The 17,324-nt window shown below is 43.2% G+C and overlaps 1 protein-coding gene across 3 annotated transcripts in view; it reads left to right on the forward strand.

Annotated features, from left to right (window-relative positions):
* The window catches only part of TFDP2 (transcription factor Dp-2), a 68,614-nt gene that overhangs the window by 34,121 nt on the left and 17,169 nt on the right, over positions 1-17,324 (forward strand). For all 3 annotated transcript variants that reach the window (XM_044290217.1, XM_044290218.1, XM_044290219.1), the window contains exons 3-6: positions 7,972-8,096; positions 10,899-10,946; positions 13,136-13,298; positions 14,000-14,143. In XM_044290217.1, coding sequence (XP_044146152.1) covers positions 7,972-8,096; positions 10,899-10,946; positions 13,136-13,298; positions 14,000-14,143 — 480 coding nt within the window. The remainder of the gene's footprint in view (positions 1-7,971; positions 8,097-10,898; positions 10,947-13,135; positions 13,299-13,999; positions 14,144-17,324) is intronic.

Raw genomic sequence — 17,324 nt, forward strand, 5'->3', positions numbered from 1 at the left:
AAAGCTGTGATAGGGAGCGAGTTCCAGCAGAAAGGACACACACCCCTGAGGTACCAGTCTGATATAGCAGATCAATTGGAGCAGTGAATGTGGAGATCTCTGGATCCATGTGAGGTACAGGGCTGGTTCTAGCTTTGCTAGAAATAGATTTTCATTTTTACATCAATCATTAAAGAACCCCTTTTAAAGAAGTTTTCCCGGTTCAGCGTATTAATAGATTATCTTCAAGGTAAACCCATCAATATTAGTGTGCAAGCATGGCCACTGCTGCTGGATTGCAGGGTGGTTGTAACCCATGGAAATAAGCAGTGTATAATGTGATGGAAAAATGAATCCAGCCAGCAAAGGAGACAATATGGACAATCACAATATATTAGTAAGTGCCTTGTATTCACTTTCTCTACATGATAAATGCCATTTGCTTAAATAAGACACCCCTTTAAGCAGGCTGCAGTGCTTGTATAGTAGGGTTGCACCGGGTATTAAAGTCTCGATACTTTGATAACCATTTCAATACGATACCGGGATTGGCGTTTTTCTGACACTAATCTGCGCTACTGCACAGCTTAGTATCAGTCACTATCAGAGAACATGGCACACGCAATGCACAGCGCACGTTGTGTTGTCATAAGCGGCTGCACAGTGGAGAAGGATGGACAGCGTCCAGCAACTGCCACCAGTAAAAAAGCTGAAGGGGGAAAGCTGGAGAGGGGAAATAGGAGGACAGGCCAGAGGTAAACTCTCTGCATCCTTGCGGTGCTGGAAGCTGATAAGTTAAATTAAAGGACCTTTGAAGATGTCATTGCCATGTGACCAATAACATCCACTTGTTACTGATCACATGGCAATGACATCATCAAAGGTCCTTTAACTTTTCAGCATCCAGGAAGATCTTGCTGCAGGAGGTTTCCTGTAGTTTTACAGGTATGTGCTTCATGCTGTCTACATGTATTAATATGAGGGACAAGGTGTTATTACATTATTACCTCTATCCTCCATATGCCTCATTAATAGCAAGTGACCCCATCATGTCCTCATATAATGGACAACATGAGGTTAATGAAGGTGCCACTTACTATTAATATGAGGCACATGGAGGATTAAAATATAACACCATGTGCCTCCCATTAACCCTTTAACTCATAAATGCCGTACATGTATGGCATTATGAACAGGGAATTGTATGGAGCAGGTTGTATAATCCCGCAGTCACCTGGCCACAATTACTGGGAATGGTAATGACGTGAAAAACGGCCAGTTAATCCCTCAGGTGCTGCATTCAACAGATTATATAATCTATGAAGTTAGAGCCTACGCAGTGAAATTGCTGGCCTCCGATCGGTTGCCATGACAGCCTGAGTGCTGCTGAAGGCTCCCAGGCCTGCCATGGTAAGCTTCCTGCTAAGCTGTGCACAAGGCAGAGCTCATCATGAAGCGTGTCAAAATTATATTCACCCTAATGGATCTTTATTAGGGTGAATGGGACAAAGATTCAAAAGATAAAATAAAAAAAGTTAAATGTTTAAATCGCCATCCTTTCCCAATTTTATATATTAAAAAAAATCGAAACGATAAAATAAACATATCACGTATTACTGAATCTGAAAATGTCTGAACTAAGAATTCAAACTCATTTTTGAGTCACCTTGTCCCACCCAAAAAGTTGAATAACAGTGATCAAAAAGTTGTATGTGCCCCAAAAATGGTACCGGCATCCTGAGATAAATATGTGGGTATTTTTCGGGATTTTTGGTATAGAGTCAGAGAGAAGTGTCTATCCATGCACTACATGTAGCATCCAGTCTGAGCCCCTGTAATGTACTTGTTGCAGGGCTAGACAACCTGTCCAGATTTACACCATCTACCCCAGGGATCAGCAACCTCCAGCACTCCTGCTGTTCTGAAACTACAACTCCCAGAATGCCCCATTCACTTTTACGGGAGTTACAAGAACAGCCAAGCAAGTGTGCATGCTGGGAGTTGTAGTTTCACAGCAGCTAGAGTGCCGGAGGTTGCCGACCCCCTAATCTACAGGTTTAGTTAATCTGGGTCACTGTCCTGAATCTGTTATTTGCGCTGCTGACTTTGCCCAGTAGGTGTCACTGTTGTCCTTTGTCTTCTGTTCTCTGAGAAGCACTCGTCCCTTTTTATATTTCACATATTCACCAGTGTCTCAGCTTGAACAAATGTGGTGTAAACTATGTCTTTCTGCTTTGCATATCTTACCCCCTACCCTCCCACTTTACTTACATCCTGTCGTGTAAATATTATACAGCTATGTATAGCTTGTAGTCACTGACATAAGTCCTGAGTGCGACCCTCTACCGGTTTTCCTATCCTAGATAAAGCTTACACGCAAAATAGTCAGAATTAATCAGGAGCTAATTCACCTATTGGTGTAAAAATACATTACTGCAATTTATGGCCTCAGTCCCTGCCAAAGCGAAGCGTAAAATGTAATACCCATAGGCGACAGGTTAGGTTAATTAAAAGCCTGTTCAAAGAGCATTTCCAGGAAAAAATAAATAATTCATTGAATAAGAGGTTGCCTGAAATGGGTTAATCCATGATTAATGTTAAAAATGAAAATCAGACAGCTATAACCAGCTGTGTACCTCACATGGATCCAGAGAGCTCCCTATCCATTGCTCCAATTGCTGCGCTGCGCCTTAGGGGGCGTGTCTTTTTTTGTGCAGCTGGTTGCAGTTGAAGGATGGAACTGAGCATGTGCGTCCACCTTAGTGAGGTGGACAGAGGAATTAGAAAAAGAACAATACGCAGATGGCATTATAGATTTTATCGAATAACTCAGTGGCTAAACAAATTTTTTAATTACATGCAGTTACAATACTATTCAGGTCCAAATGCTGTTTTGGAAAATCATTTTTTGGGGGGACAACCCCTTTATTCAAAATTGGATGTATTTATAATACATTGAAAACCACTTTTTCATTGTGTCCTGTAAAAAAAAAAAAAATGAAGGTTGAAATCCAACCCAGTGTACAATGGTGGAAGTCAAAGAAGGGAGGACAAACAACTGTCCTACAAGCACCATCTTTTCTTAGCAAAACGCCATCCTGTGGACTCCTCCATAATTACACTGCCATACTCCTCCCCAGTCCATACATTGCTTGTCCTAGAGGTCAGTGTGCACCTTTGGAATGCACTTATCTATATGCTATATTGTATTGCCGGTGGGCATTTGTACTACATAAGTTGCTGATTCTACAGTTTTAGCATAGTCCTTTATCTAAGACCAGGGCGGACAAATTCCAGAAGCCAGTGTGCCCAGAAATGTACAAACAGTGCCAGTATTTAGGTTATCTTCCATTAATTTGGCTAATAGATTGCTTTATTTAGTTCATAAAGTTTTTTCCCCCCGTACCTGATCGATATCCTTTTCACTCCCATATGAAGCAATAATGGCCATATTGACATAGCATACCAAGCACAGCGCCGTACACTGTATAGTGGCTGTGCTTGGTATTGCAGCTCTGTACATAGGCCATGTGACGTCACTGACCTAGGAAAAGGCCGTGGTGGTCACCAGAGTGCTGCAGACTCATATAACCGCTCACTGGTGGGAAGCCCGGGAGACTGGACCTCTACTGATCATATATTGATTACCTATCCTGAGGATAGACCAACAATACTGAGCTTCAAGGAAACCCCTTTGACACTTGCCAAGAGTTGATCATTTCCCTGTCACTTCAGTAATGCTGGAGCGGTCTTTTTAGTGGGAGTACTAAGCAGCAGGATGAGTCATTTAGGTGGAGGATGTATGTATACTGATGGTGGGCTTTATGGAGTTAACCTCCTATGAAATTTCTTCTGGCAGACATGGGTATGTCTGGCTCCATGTAGCTTATATTCCATAGGTCAATGTCTACATGCGGCGCCATGGAATAAGTTGGTATCAATACCAATAGCATAAGATATGCATATGTAGATAGGCCATTACGCTCACCAGGATCAATCCTGAAGGAGAACCTGACCTAGCAGTCACTACGTCTGTGGATGCCTAATCCTAGCAGAATACCTGACTTCAGTGGATTGTTTTTTTTAGAAAAGGGGTAGTTCAGTTGGGTCATTTTAAAGAAGTTTTCCAGCTAAATAAAAGTTGGTGACAGAGGGGTCAGAGGGGCATCGAATTGTAAAAGAACAGATACTTAACCTCACCCGTCTGATGTTCTAGCACTGCTCTAGCCCAGGCTCGATGCACTAGAAATGCCAGGGAAGGCCTGCTCGTCCAGTCACTGGCTGAGAAGGGTCACCCCTATGGCCAGTGATGTGGCTGAGAGGGCCTTTGCTGACGTTTCCAGTGTGACAAACTGGGACAGAAAGTGTAGAGCAGTAGGGACTGGAGCAGTGACAGGGGATCGGTTGGGGTGAGTATCCATTCTTTTATGTTTTTAAAGGGAGTCCACCAGGCACAATGCCTTGTGCTAGCCAAGCTGAATGCAATGATACCTTTCACCTAGTGATCCATTGCTTCTTTCTGGAGAAAAAGTACCTTTAATCCATATGAAAATGAGCAGTTAAGTGCACCAGGGGCGGGCCCAAGTTACTCTGTGCACCTTGCTTCTTCTGCTTCCTCTGCCAGCCCCTGCCTCTACTTCTTGATAGGGCCAGGGGAGATGCCATGCGGTATCCTGGCTCTGTCAATCGAGAAGGATTGGGGGGGGGGGGGGGGGGCTATAAAAGGAAACTGCCACTGATATATATTTTTTCCCCCCCCATCCGGGTACAAAAGCCTTTTAATGCACTTAAAGGGGTTATCCAAGACTAAAAAATGTCCCCCTTTTCCCCCCTCACACTGAATCTACTTACCTGGCTTCCTGCTCCCTACGCCGCTCCTGGTCCCTGTACCGCCACTGCTGCATCTCCCCGCGCGCGGATGAAAACATCCGGTGTCGGGGGCGAGTAGCCAATGGCATGCGGGGACGAGTCTCCCAGGAACAGGAAGCCAGGTAAGTATTTTCAGTGCAGATGTCTCAGATAACCCCTTTAATATTCGTATTTGCATTTACCCTGTGGCCTCCTATTGATGTCATCACATGTGAGTTTTATTCTTGATGGCTGTAACCACAATTACATACTGAGCGTGAAAGATTTATTTTCATTTTATACCAACCAAGTGCTATTCTGTATGACCGTATTCACACATTCCACGTCTTGTTGTCAGTCTGGGCCCCGCAGGAACAGAATGGGTTAAGCCGGAGTGATGTGAAGTGTTGGAAAACTAAAGTGAATTTTCTGTTTGTCAGAAAGCGCTCGGAATGTCTGACTGCACATGTAAAAATAATTCCTCTAACAAACCCGCTGAGCAGGAGAGACACAAGGTAACGTTACCCGCGGTATTCTGGCAACTAGCGCATGATAAGCAAACAGCTTAATTGGTTTTCACAGGACCAGACGACTGTGGCAGTATTTTCTTTAACAGTATTAGGGACCTGATTGGGAATGATTTGTTCCCATGTCTTAACACGCACACCCCTTCCGAGTAGATTTAAAGCCACAGTCCCAAGGATCATCTTTGCCAGAATGAGGTATTCCATTTTGCCACCACGTTTGGATGCTGCCATCTTGGTTGAGTAAACCAGACTGCATTTATTAGCGACACTTGCTATGAATGATGGAATCGTGCTGGAACTGCATAAAACATTTAGTTTGTTTAGCGAAACTTGAGTTGGGTCCAACTGAGCGACCAAAACCAGTGTCTCTCTACATACCGGGCTGTTAACGCTCAAGCTCTGAAAATGGCGCAGAGATAAATATTAACGTCCCCTGAACATAGAGGGTTAGTGCTGTCAGGATTATTAGGACATGTGGATGGCATAGTAGAGGTTCCCCCACTTGGACAAGGGAGTTACTGTGTGTGACCTGTGATACGATCTCTAATCTTACAGCGTGAGTCTGTGATGGAAAAAATAGCATTCATTTTATGGACTAATATTAACAAATGAGAAACTAACTGCAGGTCATATTGTGGTTCACAGAAACCCCCCAGTCGTTTGTGTCGAGTTATATGGTAACAGACCACCCTAAGCCTTCAGTTCCACTGCCTTCTATCTGTTCCCTAATTCTAACTAACAATCGGGAGGCAAAAGGATCCCAGTATGACTGCAGGATCAGACTACACAAGGTTTGTTTGTAGTCTGTAACCATGGAGACATTGTTGCCTGCTTAGGAGCTGTAGACCAAGAATGAAAGATTTATGTATTTTTTTTGTATTGAAACCGTTTGCAAATTTTATAAGTGGCCCAAAGGTCGTAGTGGAAGGGATGAATAAGTGCTTGACCCTCCTATCCTAGTATATAGGGGCATGATAAATTATAGGGCCTATTTAACCCCTTGGTCTGGGACCTGTTCTACAGCTCCACACGTATAAGCAAATCTCAGAATTTCAGTTACTTTTATTCTTTTTTTAGATGTGTATTATAGAAGTACTCACTCATAGAGCTGCATCAATCTCTTTTGCCTAATGCCTATTGATGGCAACAATCCTTCTTCTTCCACCGAGAAGAGGATTACATAACCGACATATGTACCCTTTACCATTCAATAGCTAAACATTCGAGCAGGAAAAACCGACCTTGAATCTTTTGTATGAATGCCTCCTACAACCCATGAATGAGCACAATATACCCAGCGCCAGGATAGAAAGGTTTGAGCGATGCAGGCTACAGCTTTAAATGTTTTTGCAGCCGGAGAAGATGTGTGAAGGATTGTCACAGTGCGGCTGTCTTTCTCTGTGGGTCTCTGAGACCTGCAGTAAAGCATCCAGTGCAGGGTCACAGCCTGGGGTCCCAGCTTCGCTTCCGGTGGAGATCAAAGCGGAGAAGTGGACCAGGGGTCAGCCAAGAGCAGCAGTGACGTGTGTTCTGGGGGGCCTCCGACTGCACTGCCAGGGATTGGGACCGTTTCTGGATCTCCCATGTGACCATCATTAGTCTTTATTCTATACACCTGCTGCGGGCTTCTGGCTCACAGCTATTAACCCGTTTTTGGCTGTAGATTCTGCAAAGTGAGTTAGAAAGCAGATTAGTCTCCAATACGTGTTTCATAGCATGTGACATGTTTGACTTCATATATCCATAAATTGTGCACTCCCTGTTTGCTTTTGTATTGTGTTTGTTGGCATTTGCTGCTTCCTGGGTTAGGGCCGTCTACACTGGAGATTATGTGAGAAGGTCGTAATTTCGATTACTCTAAAGTAGGCCCTATATCTATCTAGACATGTGAAATCCTGTACTAGTGACATTTACCCCCTACAAGCAATGCTCATGTAGGCTACTTTCACACTTGCGTTCGGTGCGGATCAGTCATGGATCTGCACAGACAGATCCGGTACTGATAATACAACCGCATGCATCCGTTCAGAACGGATCCGTTTGTATTATTTGTAACATAGCCAAGACGGATCCGTTTGAACACCATTGAAAGTCAGTGGAGGACTGATCCGTTTTCTATTGTGCCAGATTGTGTCATAGAAAACGGATCCGCCCCCATTGACTTACATTGTGTGTCAGAACGGATCTGTTCTCAGTTTCTCCGTTCTCGGTTTCGTCAGACGGACACCAAAGCAGAATGGAGACTGAACTGATGCATTCTGAGCGGATCCTTTTCCATTCAGAATGCATTAGGGCAAAACTGATCCGTTTTGGACCGCTTGTGAGAGCCCTGAACGGATCTCGCATACAGGAAAGCCAAAACGCCAGTGTGAAAGTAGCCATACTCAAAACTCTGCATCTCTTCCTGAGCTTGCTGAGCACAGTAGTTCATTACTAATTTGAGACTCTCCCACTTGCTATGGTTGGCTTAATGTATTGTGAAGCTTTTTATGAGTTGACGTGGAGACTGAGAACACTTTGTGAAGAATTGCTAGTTCACGTCAGACAATAAACGGGATGACCTTGCTTGTACTGCTATGGTGGATTTACTATTACCGTGTCACTTTTGTTGTTCTAGATTATAAGCACTCCCCAGAGACTGAGCGCGGGAGCAGATCTTCTCCTAGGGAGACAGTTCACCGCGGCCACCTCAGCCATGGTCACTCAGAGTCACATCACAGATGCCACCAGCTGGATTCCTGGGTAATTGTTGTACACGACCTCTATGTGTACGCCATTTGATTTATTGGTATTGAAACTCTCTTCTTGGTATGGGAGTCCGGCTTTTCTTTATTTCTTTCTCTTCTTTTGTTTCACATTTTCCCCTCCCATCTTTAGTGTCTCCTTTTGTTCCCTTTTTATATCTTGTTTTAATCTGTACAATTGTAGTAGCTATGTGTGGGTAAACTCCATAAATGTTTAAAGTATACTCAAAACTTTCAAGTACATATTTTTTTTTTTAAGTGTTAGAAATACCCCAAAAATCATTTTAAAAATACTTTTAAACTAACACTTTAAAAAAAAATTGACTTGAAATTGTAGGTACGCTTTAATTTCTACATACAAACCCGAATGCAAAAGGGGGATATAAGCTTCCACCCCTTGATGTCGGTCATGGTAGATGTGAGACAGTGTCATGGCCATCATATAAGAAAGTAAAAAGAAACTAAAGTGTGGAAGATGAAAGGTTAGCCAAGTGAGAAGACACTAAGAGCTCTTTCAGACGAGCGTGTCCTGTGAGCTTGATTCCCCGCTGGTTTCACAGGAGCGCACAGGATTATACTGATTTATAATGCTGTGTGTCTCTGCATGACTTTACTTCTACAGAATTATACTGACAGCAATATTTCAGTATGATTCTCTAACAGTAAGGTCATGCAGAGACACACAGCATTATAAATCAGTATAATCCCATGTATTCCTGATAAGAGCATGGAGTGTGATTCCCGCACAGGACACGCTTGTCTGAGAGAGCCCTAAGGGTTCATGCATACAGCTGTGTCCGTATTTCGCTCCGCAGATAACAATACAGATATCTTAAGTTCTGTGTGCCCTCCGTATTTTTCTCACTCCCATTAATAGAATGGACTATTTTTTTCTGAAATGGGGACCAGAGTAGGACATGTTTTGCAATTTGCGAAATGACCACACGGATCCACAAAAAACATAGATGTGTGCATGACCCCATAGAAATGAAAGTGTTAGTGTGTTGTATCTGCAAAAAATGTGGATAGCAAACAGATGAAAAATAGGGTTGTGTGCATGAAGCCTAAACCAGAGGTTTCTTTGTATCCTTACCCTAAGGTTACTTTCACATATGAGTTAAAACATCCATCAGTCTGTTTCAGCAGAGGAGCAGCCAGCCAGAGTTCACTGTATCCGGCATAGCTGGACACTGCCGTCCAATGCCAGACCCAATTGACTATAATGGGACCCGCCAGAGTTCACTGTATCTGGCATAGCTGGACACTGCCGTCCAATGCCAGACCCAATTGACTATAATGAGACCCGCCAGAGTTCACTGTATGCGGCATAGCTGGACACTGCCGTCCAATGCCAGACCCAATTGACTATAATGAGACCCGCCAGAGTTCACTGTATGCGGCATAGCTGGACACTGCCGTCCAATGCCAGACCCAATTGACTATAATGAGACCCGCCAGAGTTCACTGTATCCGGCATAGCTGGACACTGCCGTCCAATGCCAGACCCAATTGACTATAATGAGACCCGCCAGAGTTCACTGTATCCGGCATAGCTGGATACTGCCGTCCACCGCCAGAGCTCATTGACTAAACTGGACAACTGAACAAAAACTGGTGCTTGCACTAGTTTTTGTCCAGCCAAATCCTGGCACTCGTGCTAGAAACTGGACGCATCCCCAATTGGTCCCATTATAGTTAATGAGCTCCAGTGGTGAACAGCCATCTAATATACGGTGAACTCCGGTTGACTGTTCCTATGCCAAAACAGCCTGCCAATGAGCTTTAATGCATATATGAAACTAGCTTAACCCGTACTATACACACTTTGTGTCAGACTGGGGTTTTTCACGGGCCCACCAGAAGAAGCAACTCTGAAAACTAGTTCCAATTCTACACTGAACATTGTAATCTTTATTGATGTCATTGTATTGTCATATTATTAGAATAAACGCATAAGAAATAACCTAGTGGCAATTGATTCAATCCAGTGTCCGTTCCAAATGGTGGGCTCATTTCTGAGGCCCACCAGAGAAATGTCTGGAATGCTGGTGATCCAGTCTGACCCTGTACATACTCCAGTAACCAGCCCTGGACCTTTCTGCATCTATGTAATATTAAAATCTATAATCATGTTGTTAAAAGTAACATCAATTTAGAATCCATAAGTTGAGGTTCAAACGCAAGTATGTCAATGCCAGCATGAAGTTTGTATTTTATACTTAAAGGGTTTGTGCCATGATTGATGTAATAAATGAAAATCAGACATTGTATAGTACAAGACAATCTCTTTCTAACAAAGCTAGAACCAGCTCTGTACCTCACATGGATCCAGAGATCCCCTCATTCATTGCTGCAATTGTTCTTCTAGATTTATTTCAGGCTGGCAGCTCAGGGTGTGTGTCCTTACCGCGCATGCGCTGCCACTGCTCCCATTCATTTCTAAGGGGCCGACGAAAATAGCCGAGTCAGCGGCCAATGGGACCCGCACCTATCGGACAATGGGGGCATATCCTAGCGATATGCCCCCATTGTCTAAGATGGGTAACCCCTTTAAACTGGGCGAGTGTGACCACCTCAGTGAAGTGGACAGAGAAATAAGGAAAACAACAAACAGCAGGTGGCGCAATACAGATAGATTTCATTAAATAACTCGGTGGCTATAAGTTTTCAGAAACAGGTGCTGTTTTGAAAATTTTTTAATATTTTTTTGTGGCACAAGCCCTTTAAATTTGCCTGGGTGCCGTTTCTTTAGAAGAGGACATTTTAATACCAGCTACATTTTTTTTCTTTTCTTCCATAGGGATCGAAAACGTACTCGAGAGTTTATAGAGTCGGACTTCTCAGAGAGGTAAGGGCAAACAAGATGATGGGTTGAAATGGGAGAAAAGGATGTCGTTTTTGATGAAACCTTTTTACTGCTCGGCCTGGTGGGATTTATCTCTTGTGGTTTCCATACATCCATGTATATGGCATTGTCTGCTATACAAGTCATTGCACTAGACCAGAACTGAATAATAGATGCTTGAAAGCCACCGTGCGAGAGAAGTAAATGTAGAGCAGTTTAGGCCAGTTGCTCTCTGGCAGCCGCCAGGCACTTCTATGTCTCTTTACTTCCCCATCTTATTCCTAACAAGGAATCTGGAACTAATTCCTGTGGATTTTTTTGGGAGGGTGACTGGCCACTATGGCAACCTCTTGTTAGGAAGCATCTCTATCATCTGCCATGTTTCTCCTTGGGTCTCTGCGTCCTGAATGAGTTGCAGTAACACTAGATACGTGCAGGAAATCCAGTGCGATCAATCTGTGTCCGAGAAAAAAGAGAAACCTCACACAAATTGTATTATTGTATTTTTGTGTGGTTTTTGAATATAAATGTATCTATTATATTATGTTTGACGGTTTCTGCACTGACATTTGCACATATAGAGCATATGAATGATTGTTATATATTGGTATATTGATCACTTAAGTTACAAGCTACCTTTTATATAACTTTTTAATAGATGATTTTTTTTATGGTGAATTATAGAAAATACCTCAAAAGTAAGGAGCTTTAGGTTCTGTTCACATCATGGATTCTGCTATTTTTGACCTTTAAGAATAGCACAGTCAAAAATATCAGAATCCAGACTTGAAACTGGTGAACCCCGTTAGACCTCCGTGGAATCTGTCAAGATTTATTAATCCATAAAAAAAAAAAAAAAACGATCCTTCATTCTTAAAATTATGATGTCTTGCATGTCTAAAATTGGAAGATTTCTCTCTGTAAGGTTTTATTGTGGCCTAGAATTAGTGTTGAGCCAATGTGGACTTCGATCCAAATTTCAGGGAAAATTCGATTCTCATCGAGGTCGAATTTCCTTGTGCTTTGGCTTTTCTCTAAAATGTCGGTAAAAAAATGAAAAGAATCAAACTTGCCTCATCCGTTTGCGTGCGAAGAGCTGGCTGCCACCCTCTTGATTGAAGATCCTGTGCGAAATCCCGTGAGCGGTGACATATTATGACGTCACTATAGGCCACACTAGATTTTGCGCTGGATCTTCAATCAAGATGGTGGGGGCTGTCTCTTCACGATTAAATGGATGAAGTAAGTATGGTTTTATTGATTTAAATTTTTAGATTTTACACGTTAATATTAATGTCAGATGCCGCAATGAAACCGGCATCTGAGTGCACAAAGGCTAACAGCATTTTTATTATTCTGCTGTGCATTCTGAGAGGGAATTGCTAACCTTTAGAAATGATACTCTACCCTAACTAGGGCCTTGTGACGCTTGTAATGTTATTCATCAAGGGGCTTTAGCTGTCACCAGCTTATTATCAAAGTAATATCCACCCGCACCCTTCCCAAAAAACTACTCTAGCAACATCTCAAGTCTCTACCTCTGTAAAGTTTTCAATTCTCTATATTTTTAGTAATGAGAATATAAGCAATTTTCCAGTATCCATTTTTCCTTTTCAAGATCCCGCCATTCAATAAGAACTGCCATTGTGTATAAAAATCTGTCCTGGCCACATGATGGAAACACACGGGTCATAGCTCGTCACGAGACATAGCTCTGATATCTGTACTGGAATCAGTCCAACATCCCACGTTATCACCATAATGGACCAGGGCAGATTATTATCCATTGGGAGGTTCTTATTAAATGACGTGAAAAGGAAACATTCCAGCACACAGGATAACTCCACACGGTTGTTCGTCTTTATTGGTCTTCAAAATAAGTCACGTACAGCATGTATCTACACCCACCACCGTGGACGGTTAACATGTTTCAGACCTTACATGGTCCTTAATCATATTAAATGGCAGCAAGCTGAGATCTTGATGATCATAAAGGGAATTGATACCATTTGCCAAAACCAAAATGCCTCTGTAACTGCATAAGGTGTGGTCAGCTGGGACAAGTCTGTCTCGTAGCTCCACTATTGATTGGTTGCGAGTAAGTTTCCGAAGATTACGCTATTGTGAAATCACAGCCACATTTTGGAAATTGAATGCGCCAACTATTCTAAAAATTATTTTCTCATCCACAGTAAGAGAAGCAAGAGGGGGGAGAAAAGTGGGAAGGGTCTGCGACATTTCTCGATGAAGGTTTGTGAGAAGGTCCAGACCAAAGGCACCACGTCCTACAATGAAGTGGCAGATGAACTGGTGGCAGAGTTTACCAGCTCTGCCGGACAGCTGGCCTCTGACTCTGTAAGTGAGGTCTACATTTCATGCCCTTATACCAGAAGTGCTTTATTTTTTGTGGGTGAATGATGGATAAGTAAACTGATAATCTGTCAGCAACATCACTCTAACATCCTCTAGCCTTTGGTCCATGGTGGTGGACATTCACCAACCATATGTATTTTTAGCCTACACAGTATCCATGCCCCCAGACTCCTATACCAAAGTCAAAGGCATTTTCAGATTCTTTAAAACTGATTATTTATCCTTAGGCTAGGCTATCGAAATTAGATTGTGGTGGTCTGACACCATAGCCAGTTGTTTGAAGGGGCTCCATTGGGCGCTGTGCCCCTTTGTTTACTGTGTTCCATAAAGTACAGCTCCACACGTTTAGTAGAGCCTGTGCCTGGTATTGTGGTTTACTACAGTTTTGTCCCCTTCAAACAAATGGAACTCAGATGTAATACCTGGCACAGCAGCTACTAATAGCACAGAGATGTGCCTGGTAAACTCTGGAGGGGATGCAGCACTTACAAGACGCTCTCATGCCTTGTGGTGAGAGCTGCAGTAGGTGGCTTTTGTGTTGGCTAATAGAGAACATTTGATCACTGGCAGTCTCATCATATTACATGCACTACTGTGTTCCTAACCCTGTTTTTTTTTAGTTTTTCATCAGTTCTGCAGCCATGTGTAGGGAGTAATAATTATTGGCTTTTTGTTTCCCTCAGGCCTATGACCAGAAGAACATTAGGCGGCGAGTTTATGATGCCCTCAATGTCCTAATGGCCATGAATATTATATCAAAGGAGAAGAAGGAAATAAAATGGATTGGTTTGCCATCCAACTCTGTGCAGGAGTGTGAGAATTTAGAGGTACACTAATGTTTTTGTTACCTTTTACATTTTATTTTGCTTATTACATCATTTCTGTTCTGCTCAGAATTTGTAGCATGAGTAGCACAGATCCCATATAGATTCTGTGGATCCATACTCTGCATGCTCCAAAGTCAAAGGGCACTGCTGCACCTTCTTTTTTTTAATCAAAGGTTTAGTTACAGTTTAAGGCTACAATACTGAAAAAATGGGCATTTCGTTATTTATTATTATTATTTTTTTTAACATCCCAACCCCTGCAGTGCCCTCACAGTGTACATAATGCCCCATAGCGCTCCCTGGACAACAAAAGGCCTCCATAGTGCCTGCCAGTATGATTAATGCCATATTTGTGCCCCCAGTAGGAATAATATCCCCTCTTAGTGCTCTCCAGTAGGAATAATGCCCCTTTTAGTGTTCCCCTCTCTATTTGTGCGGGGGGGGGGGGAATACTCACTTGAATGTTCTGGGACACTAGCTCTTCACTGGCGACAGCGGTACCTGATGTTCCCAGCCTGGTGACATCATTACGCTGGCAGCGCATGACCTGCGGGAGCTAGGGTCCCCATGCGTGCAAGTGGATGAGGTGTGTGTTTTTTTGTTTGTTTTTTACCCCTGAAAGGCCCAAGTGCACGCATTTTAAATGGTCATTAAAAACAGTCCTATTCATTTCAAAGGAGTTCATCTGGCTGTGAAAACGGCCAAAAATAGGACATGTCCTATTTTTTGATGGCCGCTATTCACTGACCGTTAAAAAAAAAAACCCAGCCATGTGAATAGTCCCATAGACTTTAATTGGTTCTAAAAACATCCGTGTGATGGCCGTTACAAAAACGACCACTTTTACTGTCGTGTGAATGTAGCTTACAACATATGTTTACTTCAGGTGCATGATCTTCATCGGTTTTTATAGAAGTCATTATATGACGATTCAATCATATTCCCATGCCGCTCTACCAAGTCTGACTGCAGAGTAAAAGGAGCCACTACCGATTTTGTCGTTTTCCTAGAGGAGTGTCCATCTGTGGTGTCCATCTGCCCTTTTAGGGTGTGAGCTAATGAGAGTAGTCGTACGAAAGGCAATAATATACTTTTCATGACTTTGCCTCTTGAATAGGTTCAGCAATCCAGTAGAGAGTGGCGGTGACTTCATACATACAGATTGGCACTATAGTACATATGTTGTATGCTTTGTTCTGTCGCTCTCTCTTATACGCTGTTATTTTTATGCATGGGCAGATTGTGGAAACGTTATATTTAGGTGCATAATATGTAGTGTTTAGATCAGAATGAACAAGTCATTATAATAGGCTGAACCCAGTTATTAAGTTTATTTTGGATGATTTATATGTCAGGAGACCATTTTGTGTAACATGCATCGGCTTGGTTACTATGTAAAAGCATGCACGTTGTGTAATACCCATATGGCATCTGCTTACTTCAGGCTTGTATTGCAGGCAGGATACATACAGCGCTGTGGCCCCTGTACCCAGCTGTGGGGAGCAGCTGACTCTCCAGCTCATTACTAGTGCAGTTCATCAGACCATGGCTGTAAATGTGTGTGCTGACGAGAACCTACATAGCCGGAGCTACTAAACATTATGTAAGACTAGAGCCCCAAAAAACTATATAGATAGATATTTCATCTATACATTGTTATACATAGCAGATCAGTTACCAGTCACTAGACCTTGGCACACAAAGTCCATAGATAAACTCTATAGATCATACCAGTGTATTACTGTAGTGCAGCGGCGGCATGAAGCGCACGGCGTCATAGCAACCAATGACTCCGTGCGCGCCTGCTCTCAGCAGGAATCCAGACCGTGTTACCGCGAACCGCTCACAGCTGCAGAACATGGCTGTGTGCATTCGGCCTAAAGCTAAATCTGGGTGCACGGCCCGCAGGGAAAAGCCAATACCTCAATTACAAGTAGAAAAAAAGGGCAGCACTCCAGTAAATAAAAATTAAGAACACTCTTTATTCACCCCAGTGGCAATGGCGGCGTTTCGGCTCTGCACTAGAGCCTTTCTCAAGCTTGAGAAAGGCTCTAGTGCAGAGCCGAAACGCCGCCATTGCCACTAGGGTGAATAAAGAGTGTTCTTAATTTTTATTTCCTGATATATATATACCAACATATTATACACCAATATATATATTTTCATTCATCACCAAGAAAACCCCTTCTTCTAAAGTTCCAAAAATATTTCTTCAAACGCCCGTATAAAGTCCCGTCCTATTGTCACTTGGCGCGACATGTATTAGTTGTTTGTCAGGCTTCATATGTGTATGAAATGTGCTTAAAAATTGCATAGAACTGCAGGGGGTGCGGTGGCAGTAACCACAGGAGCGCCCTCACCCCCAAAAAAGCGCCTTCTTGTGGCACCCTGAGTTCAGTGGGTATCACTTAGGCTAGATTCACACTAGCGGCAAGGAACTCCAGCAGGCTGTCTGAACAGCCTGTTGGATCCGTGCTGCTGCTAGTGCACGCGAGCCCCCGGACTACCGCTCCGGCCCAAATTGACTATAACGTCGTAGTTTTATTCCGGCCGCCTCTCGGAATGTTTGCTGTGCTGCCGTCGGAACTCCGGCCCGCCCCCATTATAGTCAGTGGGCCAGAGCGGTAGTCTGGGGGCACGCGTGCACTAGCGGCAGCACTGATCCGACAGGCTGTTCACCCGCCGGAACAGCCTGCTGGAGTTCCTTGCCACTAATGTGAAAGTAGCCTTACTGAACATGACCTTGAATCCTTTGTTAAAGACTCTCCAAATTATAATAGTAACACAGTTCATAAGGCCGAAAAAAGACATTTCTCCATCCAGTTCGGCCTGTTATCCTGCAAGTTGATCCAGAGGAAGGCATAAAAAGCCCTGTTAGGTAGAAGCCAATTTTCCCTACTTAAGGGGAAAAAAAATCCAGTCACAGTCCTGGGGATAAATAGATAATGGGGGAGATCTCTGTGCTGACCCCTGATATATTTATACATAGTAATTAGATCTCCCCTCATTCGTCTTTTTTTCTAAAGTGAATAACCTTAATTTAGATAATCTTTCAGGGTACTGTAGTCCCCCCCCCCCCCATTCCAGTTATTACTTTAGTTGCCCTCCTCTGAACCCTCTCCAGCTCTGCTATGTCTGCCTTGTTCACAGGAGACCAGAACTGTACACAGTACCCCATGTG

This window comes from Bufo gargarizans, chromosome 4, assembly GCF_014858855.1.
Source record: "Bufo gargarizans isolate SCDJY-AF-19 chromosome 4, ASM1485885v1, whole genome shotgun sequence".
Lineage (NCBI taxonomy): Eukaryota > Metazoa > Chordata > Amphibia > Anura > Bufonidae > Bufo > Bufo gargarizans.